The sequence below is a fragment of the Octopus bimaculoides genome, chromosome 5 (assembly GCF_001194135.2).
Source record: "Octopus bimaculoides isolate UCB-OBI-ISO-001 chromosome 5, ASM119413v2, whole genome shotgun sequence".
Lineage (NCBI taxonomy): Eukaryota > Metazoa > Mollusca > Cephalopoda > Octopoda > Octopodidae > Octopus > Octopus bimaculoides.
The window spans coordinates 96,099,064-96,113,931 of record NC_068985.1 but is presented as its reverse complement, the minus strand read 5'-3'; the positions used below and the strand labels follow the sequence as shown (position 1 = coordinate 96,113,931).

The following is a 14,868-nucleotide window of genomic DNA, read 5'->3' as shown; positions in this document are numbered from 1 at the left end:
CCCAGTTTGCTGATGCCACACTTGGTTATCACTAACATAACTCCACCTACCCACACAAAAAAAAAAAAAGAATCTTGCCACAGACCACATAAAACCAAAAAGAGCTCATGTAAAGCAGAGTATGATGAAGGTGAACAAGCCAAAACTTTGAAGTTACAATCAACCATTCCTTTGTAAAAGTTTGTGTGTTTATAAATTTTTAGTCTATTTTCCATGTTGGCATGAGTTGAATGGATTGTCATAGTCTGACTCAATTCACATTTGGAGTTATTGTCCTCCTAAATGGATTGAAGGACCACATGTCCTGTGCATTTCAGTTTTGGCCCTTTCTATCAACAACCACTTTACAGATAAATATGTATTTACTATACAAGAGTTAGCAGATGAGAACAGGAAATGGCCCAAAGATCCGATAAATACTACATTGACAATCAGGTTCCTGTTTACCAATAGTTTGAAGTAAGTGACATCATATATTGCCTTTGCCCTGATGATAATAGACTGTCAGATGGCTTGCTGGCACGGATAGTTACTCTATCTTTGTAACACAATTAGTATTGCAGTTAATTGGGATGAGATAAATTTCAAGAACCACTACTTTTGATGGGAACAAAAGATTTTTCTCTCTTTACAGTGAGTTTTGAAAAAATGTTGCAACACTTTGCAAAATTTGTGCATATTCTGCAGAAGTTTGCTACTAAATCCTGAAACTTATTAGATACACAATACTTATTTGATATATCAAATTGTCAGTATACTTCAATGTAAATCAAACACCCATTTTCCTGTTTGATAACACATGAAAGGACTTTTATCAGAACATAATTCAAAAATTACCAATTTGTTGCTGTTATCACTTGTGTTGTATTTCATACAACAAATCAGCAAAAAACTTTTCACTGATATTTTGAAACATTTGCTGTTGTAAGAGCCATCTAAATTCACCAAGCTATGTTCATTAATACTTAGTCCTGGTTGGATTTTAATCATTTCATTTTCTTTGGCAACAGACTTTTTTTTTTATTTGTCAGTGTCTTTTTATAAGAGGAGGAAAATTCTTTACTGGAATAAATTTGCAACCAATAAGAATAAACAAATGGTTTATTTACGTGCCACCGGCACAGAAGCCAGGCAGCTGCTCTGACAATGATCACACTCGGACGGTGCTGTTAGCGCCCCACTGGAATGGATGCCAGTCATCAAATTTGATTCAATTTCAATTTCACTTGCCCCAACAGGTCTTCGCAAGCAGAGTTTAGTGTCCAATGAAGGAAAGGTTGGCATGGGTGCCAGTCGAATTTGGTTCAATTTCGATTTCTCTTGCCTCAACAGGTCTTCACAAGCAGAGTTTAGTGTCCAATGAAGGAAAGGTATGCATAATTGGGCTGGCTACACCACTGGCAAAGGCCATGGGTTATGGTCTCACTTGGCTTGCCAGGTCTTCTCACGCACAATGTATATATGTGTGTATATATACACACGCTAATATGTGTGTGTATATATATATACATATATATATATATATATACAATGGGCTTCCACACAGTTTCTGTCTACCATATTCACTCACTAAACATTGGTCAGTCTGGGGTTGTAGAGAAGACACTTACCTAAGGTGGTGCACAGTGGAACTGAACTCAAAGCCACATGGTTGAAAAATGAGATTCTTAACCACATGGCTGTACCTCAGCCATACTGGACTTTTTTCTAGCATCTGGCAAGAATCCTTCACCTCCTGGATTTGGAAATTGTTGATCTAAATGACAAAAATCTAGAAGTTCTGCTTGATTACATGAATGTTATCAGTGTTATTCCCTTAAGTTCTATTTTCCAATATTTACTGATCAAGTAACACATTATTGCTGAGTCATGAGCTCCATATCAGCTTTCAAATCCAGATGCTCTTTTCAAAATCCTTTGAATCATTGAATTTCCAAAAGTATTTAGCAGTTGACAAAACAATCTGCAATACTTTTTCTCCTGTGGGAATTTTCACAGCAGGGAACAAGTTTACTTTCACTGCCATACCACTATGTTAGGTTTCCAATATTTTGTAGTTTTATCAGACTTCCATCAGAGTTTAAAAGTTGACCTTTCAATCTTTCTTAGATTCTGTTAAACAAAGAACGGATTATAATGAAAAATAATGGTATACATGAATGAAAATATGCATATATGCATGGCATAAACCTGTTATAAAACTAAAAGCATATACAAGAACATTTTATTTCAAACAATTTTTATTTTTAATTTTTTCTTTTTCTCAAGAGCAACTGTGCTCTTAATATTTAAAAAATGTGCTGAGATTTAAAAATAAGATGTAATTCAAAATACCACCACTTCTTATACTACTACTACTACTGCTGCTGCTGCTGCTGCGATGATGACAAAATACTAAAATTGAAGACTTTTATAGTAATGACTATTTAGTTGGAATTTAGTTTTTGTGTAAGTTTTTACCGACCGAATATTTAGCATGAGTATGTTTTATCAAAAGTATTATAGTTAACAACATATAAAGGAAGTTTAATCTCAATTATAGATTTGAAGTTATATTTTATGTCTTTATATTAATTTACGTGGGAGAGCATTGTAGCCATGTGTTGAGGGGAATTCTTTGGGGTTTGAATAATTCATCCCTGGAAACATGGGTGTTTCATTGTTCATTCTTAAACAACCCTTATTCAAGGACCTTTTGAGTGGAATGGGCTATTTGACCTGTGCTGTTTATCTTGATATGAGGTCACTGTGTCATACACATATGGTTGTGATGCATGTGCCTGGTGTACCCTTAACAGACAGGTAGTTAGGGTAGGTATATTGGACGTTGTATATTAATTTATGACTCACCAGCTCACTCCTAACAAACCAATAAGGCAGTCTGTATGCAAGTTGCTCAACCTGCTAGAAAATAGTTGCCAAATCTTCCTCAAATCTTGAGAAAGTAGAGCTTCATTGGTTCATACCATCCTACATGTGCTATATGACACTTTGTGATATTTTCCAATGAAGTTATTGTTAAACATAATAATAATGTTTCCAGTTTAGACACAAAGCTAGCAATTTCGAGGAGAGATTGTTAGTCGACACCATCAACCCTAGTGCTAGGCTGTTACTTAATTTTATCAACCCTGAAATAATGAAAGGTGAAATAAACCTTGGCAGGATTCAAACTATAAACATAAGGAGCTGGAAGCAAATTTTTACCAATACTGTAACAAAGGTGCAGGAGTGGCTATGTGGTAAGTAGCTTGCTTACCAACCACATGGTTCTGGGTTCAGTCCCACTGCATGGCACCTTGGGCAAGTGTCTTCTACTATAGCCTCGGGCCGACCAAAGCCTTGTGAGTGGATTTGGTAGACAGAAACTGAAAGAAACCCGTCGTATATATGTATATATATTTATTTGTCTGTGTTTGCTCCTCCACCATCGCTTGACAACTGATGCTGGTGTGTTTATGTCCCCATAACTTAGCAGTTCGGCAAAAGGGCCCGATAGAATAAGTACTAGGCTTACAAAGAATAAGTCCTGGGGTTGATTTGCTTGACTAAAGGTGGTGCTCCAGCATAGCCGCAGTCAAAAGACTGAAACAAGTAAAAGAGTAAAGCTCATCTTCATTAACTCATCTAAATAAGTTGTATCGTTTAGATTGTTGATGAATGAATAATGATTTAATATTTTTTTCTTTTTTGTCTTTCCTTGATAGATATTGCAGCATCTGCTTATGGTCGAGACTTTCTTGTGAACAACACTTATGGATGTCAAATTATTGATATTTTCATCACAGTATTGGCTGAAGCACCCAACAAGAAAAGTACAAAACTAAAGAAGTAAGTGCTCACCAAGCAATGTTTTACAATTATTCTTGTTCTCCCTGCTAGCATAAATGTGATATATTTTACATAGATATTTCAGGTATTTCTTTTTTTTTCTTTAACTTTTACTTATTTCAGCCTTTGGTCTGTGGCCATGCTGGGGCACTGCCTTGAAGGGTTTAGTCAAACAAATCGATCTCACCTCTTATGTTTTTTAGTCTAGTATTTATTCCATTGGTCCCTTTAGCCAAAATTGCTAAATTACGAGGACATGAACAGACCAAGACTAGTTGTCAGGTGTTAGTGGGGGACATACACAAATGTAAAATCATGCATATATAAAAATTTATATAAAACAGCTAGGCACAATATTATACCACAAAGGAAAAGTATTTTATCGTCACTTATTGTGAGTGAAGGTGTTGAAGCACCTCTATTGCAAGAAATAAGAGTTAAAAATTGTTAATGTTGTAAGAAGTATGCAATATATATATATATATATATATATATATATATATATATATATATATATATATATATATGTATATGTGTGTGTGTGTGTGTGTGTGTGTGGAGGCGCAATGGCCCAATGGTTAGAGCAGTGGATTCGCGGTCAGAGGATCACGGTTTCGATTCCCAGACCGGCTGTTTTGTGTTTATTGAGTGAAAACACCTAAAGCCCCACAAGGCTCCGGCAGGGGGTGGTGGCGACCCCTATTGTACTCGTTTGCCCCCAACTTTCTCTCACTCTTTCTTCTTCTTTCTTGAGTAATGCTGCGATGGACTCAGTCCAATGTTTTGTTCACATGCCACCGGCACAAGTGCCAGTAATATGTGCTTGTAAATTATTATCTAACTGTAGACTATACCATTAAATATATGTTGTCAATTAATTAGTCTAGCAAATAACAATATAGTTTTCATATCATTTAGAATTTTTTAAAGACCTGTTGATGGTATTGAATCACTTCTTTACAAGGACAATATTAACAGAAACTGTTTTGTTAAGTACAATTTTTAAACTGTCACTCAAAATTAGTTAATGAATTTTCCATAGAATTTACATAGTGTTTGTAACTATCTCCAATACAGATAACATCATCATCATCGTCATTGTTTAATGTCTACTTTCCATGCTGGCATGGGTTGGATGGTTTGACTTAGGGCTGGTGAGCCAGGAGGCTGCACTAGGCTCCAATCTGATCTGGCAATGTTTCTACAGCTGGATGTTCTTCCTAACACCAACCACTCTGAGAGTGTAGTGGGTGCTTTTTATGTGCGACCGGCACGAGGGCCAGTCAGGCAATACTGTCATTGGTCACACTTGAATGGTGCTTTTTTATGTGTCACCAGCATGGGAGCCAGTCAGACAGCACTGGCATCAATCACACTCAAATGGTGCTTTTTAGGTGCCACCAGCACAGGTGCCAGTCAGGTGGCATTGGCATCGACCATGCTCAAATGGTATTTTTTATGTGCCACCAGCACAGGACCAGTCAGCCAGCACTGGCATCAATCATGCTCGAATGGTGCTTTTTGCGTTCCACTGGTACAGGAGCCAGTCAGGCGGCACTGTCATCGACCATGCTCAAACAGTACTTTTTACGTGCCACCAGCACAGGGTAGATAACATATTTAATTAATTTAAAGTCATTTCATAGCACTTAATAACTTCCGAAGTGAATGCCTTCTTTTCCTATTTTCCCTTCTTCAGTAGACCTTGTTAAAGCTTTGAGCCAACAAGTCTGACATTTTGGATTAAATCTATGTTTGTTCTAATTTATTATAAATTAGGAAACCATAAATGTTGCATAGAAATAACTATATTTACTTTACTCAATGGTTCCATGAAAAAGAAATTGTTTTGGATTCACAAGGTGAACAACTTGATTCCTTATTAGCAGCTTTGATAAGATTAAACGTTGATTCTGAAATTATTTGTAGAATCTCTTCAACTATGATCAGAACCAGCTATCTGATTTCCACAATCTGCCTCTATCAACGGTGGCACCACTAATTTGGACATGTTTTTAATGTAATTTTAGATTAGTTCATGTAACATCACACATACTTCCACTGTTTATTCTATCTCATTATTTTACTTTCTATATAAAATTAGTTTAGATTTAATGTTATTTTTAAGTATCAAATTAAACAGATTTACTTACTTGCAATGGAAATTAATATTTCCTTTGGGAATAACATAATTGTTTATTTCCATTAATTTATATATTAGCTGCATGTATAATTTCTTTAAAAAATACTGGAATATGCATAGAATAATATGGTATTCAGTCATGAAAATATTAAAAAACCAAAATGAATGAGGGACAATCATCACCATTTCAACATCTGTTTTTCTATACTGGTGTGTTTAGATAGGCCTACCTAATAGTCATCTTCTATTTTATCCTGTCTTTAATTAGACCCTGTGTTGAACCCATTTTTACAGTTCATTACGTACAAGTTGATGTTGTCTCTTTTATAGTCTCTACCTTCATTAACAAGTTTCCAGCATTTACTGGGCTCCTAAAGTGGAGTTACTATACTCTCTTTTTACTCTTTTACTTGTTTCAGTCATTTGACTGTGGCCATGCTGGAGCACCGCCTTTAGTTGAGCAAATTGACCCCAGGACTTATTCTTTGTAAGCCTAGTACTTATTCTATCGGTCTCTTTTGCTGAACCACTAAGTTACGGGGATGTAAACACACCACCATCAGTTGTCAAGCGATGTTGGGGGGACAAACACAGACACACAAACATACACAAGCACATACATATACATATATACGACGGGCTTCTTTCAGTTTCCGTCTACCAAATCCGCCCCCCAAGGCTTTGGTGACAGGAAGGGCATCCAGCTGTAGAAAATCTGCCTTGGCAAATTCCACCTGGCCCATGCAAACATGGAGAAGTAGAATATTAAAAAGTTAATCATATCCTGCTAATCTTAACACATGACCAAGAAAATACAAATCCAAGATTGTCACTGTTTAGACTATGTGGTCTGTATTCCTATACTTATTCTCAAAGTGAAGGTGCATGGCTTAGTGGTTAGGGCATTTGGCTCACGATCGTAAAGTCGTGAGTTCAATTCCCAGCGATGCATTGTGTCCTTGAGCAAGACACTTTATTTCGCATTGCTCCAGTCCACTCAGCTGGCAAAGATGAGTTGTACCTGTATTTCAAAGGGCCAGCCTTGTCACACTCTGTGTCACGCTGAATCTCCTTGAGAGCTACAAGAAGGGTACACGTGTCTGTGGAGTGCTCAGCCACTTGCACGTTAATTTCATGAGCAGGCTGTTCCGTTGATCTCATCAGCTGAGACCCTCATTATCATAACCGACGGAGTGCTCCTTTACTTATTCTCAAATATCTAATATTAATTTTTAATTTGTTTCTCTTGCTGTTTGATACTCCTTTTGTTTTATTAGACTCCTAAAATATTTGTCTGTATTTCATTTCCCCACTTAAATAGCTTTCATTGTACACTGGTTTTTCTGCTGAATCTATTAACCATACATTCTTGTTGTTTCTCTTAAATTACTCTTCAAGTTACTATTGCCTATTCCATGATTCTTTAACACTGTCTCAAATTCAACAACTATATGCTTTTTCAATCACTTGCCACTTCTATTATATGCTGTATTGTAATATATTTGTTTTGCCTCCAGGTATCTTTCTTCGTTATTTCCTTAATTCCTTTTACACTTGCTTTTTCTATTTCCAAAATATCACCAAGGTTATTTTTTGCTTACTTAATCCATCACTGAATTCTCATCTGAATAAAGTCTTACCTATTCACTAATCCATTTATATTTACTTCACTCTCCCAGTTCACCTAGTTTCCATTCTATAATTATTCTTAAATCTTTTATTTTCCCCTCATGTTGTTTTTTTATTGTATTATATGAATACAATTTATGACAGTATTTTTAAAAAATATATCCCTCTACTATAGTTTCATATCCCGATATATTTTTGATACTTTATTCAGTTCCTCTGTCAGAATTTATGGAGTCATTAATAAATGAAGTCTTTCTCAGACTTAAACTGGGGGTACATCTATCACCACCTGTTTCTCAATTACAACATAAAACATTACAGGCTGACATTTTACTCTGCTAACATTTATTAAGTTGTTAATCCATCTTTCAACTGGTCCAATGTCATTGCTCTCATTTTCCGTCTTAGATTCTATTCTCAAAAAAAAAAAAAAAAAAAAAAAAAAAAAAAAAAAAGAAATAAATAAGCCATATATCTTGTGTTTAATCATTTTAGATGCAGTTTTCCATCATCTCTCAAATGCAACATGTATCACTATGTCTACATTGTAAAGTGTCTATACTTTTCTCTACTCAATTTCTCATATTTCCAAAGTTAATCGGATCTGCAGTGGTTTTGACGTGATAACAAGCTGGTGGCTGAAGGAACTTACATCTAATAATTGTCATTCACAGTATATATACTTTGAATGTTAAAAATATACATTAAAAAAAAGCAGAGGAGGAGGAGGAGGAGGAGTGAAAGACTGCTAATAAAACAGAAATCTAAACCTCTTATTTGAAATACTAGTAAGAAAGGCGACATACTGAAGGAATGAAATAATCTAAGCTAGCTTTGTGATAACATGGAAAAGAGAGTAGTGTTGGGTAGAGTTTATGGTAAAATAGTATTCTAGGGTTTGGCTCCTGATTAAAAATAAAGAAATAATAAAAACAGGTCAGCAATCAAAAGGAGAATGGTTTGGATTTAAAGAAATCCTAGCGCTGAAAACTTGATGCTTTAGGAAATGGAGTTTGTTTGTAGCAGTAATTATTCATTAATATTAAATTAAATGAAGGCTTCTCGTCATCTGTGTAAAAATAGCTTAAAGTTAAGCTTAAGTGCTCCTGATGACTTTATTGAGGGGGGATGTTTTGAAATGTTTAATATTTCCTCTGTTTTGCAATAAATCCTTGTCACATGTTACATCAATGTTTACCATTTTGATGTGGTGTTCATGGTTCTTCTAATTTAGACATCTGTTGCAGTGATTGGGTTTTGTTTTGCTGGAGCTTCCTTGTTCTAAATATTAAGGTAAACTAAAACGAGAATAAAATACCATGGTTTTCCTTAATTGCTCATGACTTTGGCTAAGTAGTCCAATATTTTCCCTTGGCATTGATAAATATATTATTATTATCATTATTATTATTATTAAGGTGGCCAAATCAGACTGGAGCCTGGTGTTGCCATCCGGTTTCACCAGTCCTCAGTCAAATCGTCCAACCCATGCTAGCATGGAAAGCGGACGTTAAACGATGATGATGATGATGATGATGATGTGGCAAGCTGGCAGACTTGTTAGCACGCCGGACTAAATGCTTAGTGGTATTTTGCCCGTTGCTACGTTCTGAGTTCAAATTCCGCCGAGATCTACCTTGCCTTTCATCCTTTCAGGGTCGATAAATTAAGTACCAGTGAAACACTGGGGTCAATGTAATCAACACATCTCCTCCCGCAAAATTGCTGCCTTTGTGGCAAAATTTGAAACCATTATTATTATTATTATTATTATTATTATTATTATTATTATTGTGGCACACTGGACAAAATGCTTAACAGTATTTCGCCCGTCACTCCATTCTGAGTTCAAATTCCACTGAGGTCGACTTTACCTTTCATCTTTTCAGGGTCGATAAATTAAGTACCAGTGAAACACTGGGGGTCGATGATATTGATTCGTCTCCTCCACCAAATTTCAGGCCTTGTGCCTATAATAGAAAAGATTATTAGTACTATTATTATTATTATTATTATTATTGTTAACCAATAAGCCAATTATAGTTTGCAAATAAATTGAAAGCTTATTGTGCCGATGGACTGGCTCCCGTGCAAGTGGCACGTAAAAACACCATTTTGAGCATGGCCGTTGCTAGTACCATGTGACTGGCCCTTGTGCCGGTGGCACGTAAAAGCACCGACTACATTCTCAGAGTGGTTGGCATTAGGAAGGGCATCCAGCTGTAGAAACTCTGCCAGATCAGATTGGAGCCTGGTGTAGCTATCTGGTTCACCAGACCCCAGTCAAATCGTCCAACCCATGCCAGCATGGAAAACGGATGTTAAACGATGATGATGAGGAGGAGGTTTCAGTTTTAACACTGGCAGTTTTTATGACTTCTAACTTTATAATCCTCAGCTGTTAAGCTTCTGAGGTTTCTCCCACAAAGTCACTTTTGATTTATTTCAAGCATATTTAGTTATTAACCCATTTGATAGTGACCCACATGAGACCACCTCTAGTTCTATGGCAAAAAGCTGCCCGTTTTGAAGTGCTCATATATTAATTAAAACCTTCCATAATGATTTTATGTAATGGCCTTTCTTTCAATTAACATCAACTTTAAGCTTGGTTGGTTATTTTACTAGATTCCTCCAAAATCTTAATTATTTTCAAAATCTATTGAAACATACAGGCAGTGTATTTCATTAGAAGGATGGTCACAAAAGGGTTAAAATATCAAAGTTTTAAAAATTCTTTAATATTTATTGGTGAGTGTATTTGAATATTCGGTTCAATTTGGTTCTTTTTTTTTTTTCTTTTTTCTAGAATGTTAAACATCTGGTATTAGTCACATTTGCAAATATAAACAAAAATACAAAATTGATTTGTCAAGGGAACTCCAAAGGATTTAGCTTAACAACATCTGCACCAGAAATGTTTCGTTTAGTCAGATTTCTAGCTTTTCCATTCATCTGGTCATCTATCATAATCTTAGCCAGTAGTTTTCCTTTCCAGCTAATGAACTTCCTCTCTGTTTTTTTCATTATAGACCTTAATCCTATATATTACTACAATTCTCTGAAACTCTTTTACCACATGACTTCAGAAAGGCTTTTAGTGCTTCCATTAAATAATTTCTCTGAAATACTTAGAATAAAATACAAATTCACATCACAGAATATTCACACTTCCTACAAAAATGCATTGAATTCATTAGCTTTAATACTCATTTACTCAGTGCTGGAGCACTGCCTTTAGTCAAACAAATCGACCCCAGGACTTATGCTTTGTAAGCCTAGTAGTTATTCTATTGGTGTGTTTATGCCCCTCAGTTGTCAAGCAATGATGGGGAGGGACAAACACAAACACACAAATATATATGTATATATACACAACAGGCTTCTTTCAGTTTCCATCTACTAAATCTACTCACAAGGCTTTGATCGGACCAAGGCTATAGTAGAAGACACTTGCCCAGGTACCATGCAGTGGGACTGAACCCGAAACCATGTGGTTGGGAAGCAAGCTTCTTACCACACAGCCACTCCTGCACCTATATATGCACACACACACACACACATACGATGGCCTTCTATTAGTTTCCATCTACCAAATCCACTCACAAGGTTTTGGTTGTCCTGAGGCTATAGTAGAAGACACTTGCCCAAGGTGCCACGCAGTGAGACTGAACCCGGAACCATGTGGTTTGGAAGCAAGCTTCTTACCACACAGCCACTCTTGCACCTATATAAAATAATTATTTCAAAGTGAACATTTCTCATTTCATGAAAATGATTTACTATTTCAGAGCAAGTGTTTTTACTTTCTTACTAGTTGAGTTTCTTACTGCTTCACTTCTGTGTAAGATCTTTATTTCATCTGAGAACGAAGCTATCATACAAAATTCAGTTATGAAAATATAAACACGGAATGAAATATCTTTATTAAAACAAGATGTACAATAAATTGTACAGTATATATCTTAATATTCTAGTTTTAAATTTATTGAGAAGCTGTCCTCTTACTAACAGATATATATTATGACTCATATTTAGCAGCAAATTTATTATTCTGAACTCTGAGAAAAATTTCTCACAAGCTGAAAATGTCTGAATTTCTGAGATAACCTTAGAAGTTGTTGAATGATGATTCCAATGTCTATTGATGCCTTTACCATTTTGACAAATACTATTTCTGATGCCACTAATTTCTTTGGTTAAACGAAGGAAATTATCAGAATGGCCATAAGGCATAAATCATGTTTGTTTTTACTGTTGTTGGCACTATCCTCACCACCACCACCACTTCCACCATCTTCATAGGCAAAATTGTTCTCATTATTGGTTGAAAGTCTACTTTTCCATGCTTGCATGGGCTGGAAGGAATTTTTAGAGGCAGATTTTCTGTGGCTGGATGCCTTTCCTGTCACCTTCCCTCACCTAATTCCAAATAAGGTAATATTTCCCTATGAACAGTTATGTTTTCATGGATATTTGGAAACAAAGAAAACTGCTTGCATGATGGTGACACTCGTTTACAAAGCTGAGCACTGGGGTCAATTTAATCAACATACCCACTTCCCCTAAAGTTGCTGGCCTTGTGCCAGAATTTGAAATCAATATGTATTTATTAGATTTCTGTTCATGCAGTCCTCCTGTTTATCCTTACATTGAAAAACTTTACAGCAGATTTCAGATTTGGCTTGTCGATGCATTTCAATGCAAATTACCTAATTTATATTAAAAGACCAATGTAAGAACTTGCAAAACTAGATTGGATATCAGACTCATAATTAAAATAGATAAGAAACGAATATGTAGGTCAGCAGTTGAGTATCTGGAGCTAAAAACTTTCACAGATTGGAAGATAACAGATTGTAACTTAATTGTATGTAGATAATGCACCTTGATTGGAGCAAAAACTTAGATAATAAAAGATACCAGTTAATTTAAAATTGATATTTATAATCCACCTGCTTCATAGTTTTACATGAACTTTTACTGTTGATTTTAAGGGATATGTTATCTAGATGACCGAAGTGACAGTGAAAAAATATATATTTAGTATAGTGCTTTTACTAAATATATGTTGTAAGAGCCTGGAGCCTGATCAGTGTATGTGGCCGAGTTGTACATAGTCTGGTGATGTATTATTTTGTAGATTTGCATTTGCTGTTATTTCTCAAATCAACCTTGGTCCAGTGCAGCTATAATCAAAGACAATCCAGCCATGAATAACCTTCTTATTTTGGGAAGACTTCAGGGTGTGATTTCAGGGAGATTTGGCTGTTGGCTGTTACTTTTTGCCAGTCAAGCAACTGTATAGAGGTACTTTTCAATATCTGTGAGTAAGAGAAGAAAAGAGGCTATGATAAAAAAAGATAATGAATGTATGATAAAGAATTATCAATTTATTGTAAGAATTTGCTGGAGAAGAGGTAGGTTAAATATGGTACAATTTGAGAGAACCATTGGGTTGGTGCATAATTATTGCGGCTTTTATTTAACAAAAACATCTTTAAATGACAGTCTGACTGTCTGCCAAGCAAATGGGAAGCAGTAATTGAAGTAGATGGTGAATATGCTACAGTTAATTTTTCTGATGCACATTTTTCTCAGCACATGCGTGTTCCGTCATGCATACTAACATTGTGCAACACCAAGCAGAGCATACTCAGATCATCTCTTTAGTAAACCCATCATTTAAAATTGTTTCTTGCTTTAGTTTTTGATTTATTATTGAAAGTACACAATTTGGAGAACAATTATATTTTAAAATATTTTTTTTCTCTGTTTGCTATTTTCAGTCTCATTTTGATGTCCCTCTATAACATATCTATCAACCAAAAAGGTCTGAAGTATATCTGCAATAAAACAACAGTATTCCAGCTTTTAGTTTGGCTTTTAACAGGTAAGAATGATACTCTGATATATAATCACAAAGCTCTCTTTTACTAACTACAGTGTCTAAGACTATACAGGGTGTTTGTGCTAAATTTGACAGTTTGCATAAAAGGGAAAGAAAATACAATATCTCATTCAAATTTTTTTTTTTTTTTCAAAATATTCAAAAATTTTCAAATAGATTAATGACAAGAGATAACAGTTTATTCAAAGTAGCAACCCTCAGCCTCCACCACAGCATCAAGGTGGCTCCAGAACTTGGTACATGTCTTCCTCACATTGTCCATGGGAAGAACTTTGAACACCTCCTTGATCTTGACTTTGGTGTCTTTTCCAATCACATGCCACACATAGTATTCCAATGGCATTACAATTGGGGGAATTCAGGGGCCAGAAATCGGGGCTGGTGAAGTTGTAGAAATTTTCTGACAACCACTTGACTATTTCCAGAGGCATGAAAAGGAGTCAAATCCTGCTGCTACACACATGGCCTTCCTGTAGCAACCCTCTCCAGCCAGAGTTTGATTACAGTCTCCAGGAGTTTCTCACATAGCCATTTGAATTGAGCATAAGGCCCTGTTCAGAGATGCGGGGCAGCATGACACCACCTCACTGGAGACACACACAAAGAGCATCACAGTTTGGGAGAACTTAGTTTTCATGATGTCCATGTCATATCTAACACCCCTTAATAATGTCTATAGGGTGCTGAGCAGTAGTCATGGTGTTTGCATCCTGTCTTCAGAGAGAAACTTTGCAATTACTAGTTTTCTCCTCTATGCTTTCCAGTTGAAGGCTTCTTCTTCATTTGTTATGCTGGCCTTAGTAAATGGATAGTAGATCTGCTCTTTTCACACAAGTGAGAACATTTTATTCTAGCATTGTAGCCCACCTGATTGCTTTCATTTCCTGTTTAGTCAAGTGGCACTTGCATGTTTTATTACATCTCTCATGATATGTAAGACAGTACCTGTAATGGGATATAAACACACACCTCTACTCAGAAGCAAATGCTGCTTCAGTTTGGTCGCTGAAACCTTTGTTCAACAAGTTACATTCCAGCTTTCATTCATATCCTTTTATCCATATAAGGCTTTTATGCTCATTAGAATATCCCTAACATAGCAAGTTGTAATATTTATACCTTTCCATGAACAAAGAGGGCTGTCTGTAAGGGCTTCGGGTACCAACTCACTTTAATGAATTTAATCATTAAAGTGGTTCTAATTGAGAATTGAAAATAAATTCTGGACTCACTTTACTGAAAAGTTACAGCTGTCAGGTAGTAATGAAGACAATTTAATAAATACTGGTTGACATTTAGTCTTTAGTTCATTCATTCATTCATTCATATATATATATATATATATATATATATA

General features: G+C 35.7%; 1 protein-coding gene across 2 annotated transcripts in view; it reads left to right on the top strand.

The window, feature by feature from the left end:
* LOC106880730 (heat shock factor 2-binding protein) overlaps positions 1-14,868 on the top strand; it is a 228,874-nt gene that overhangs the window by 199,321 nt on the left and 14,685 nt on the right. For both annotated transcript variants that reach the window (XM_052967847.1, XM_052967848.1), the window contains exons 7-8: positions 3,708-3,831; positions 13,393-13,496. In XM_052967847.1, the coding sequence (XP_052823807.1) occupies positions 3,708-3,831; positions 13,393-13,496 (228 nt within the window). The remainder of the gene's footprint in view (positions 1-3,707; positions 3,832-13,392; positions 13,497-14,868) is intronic.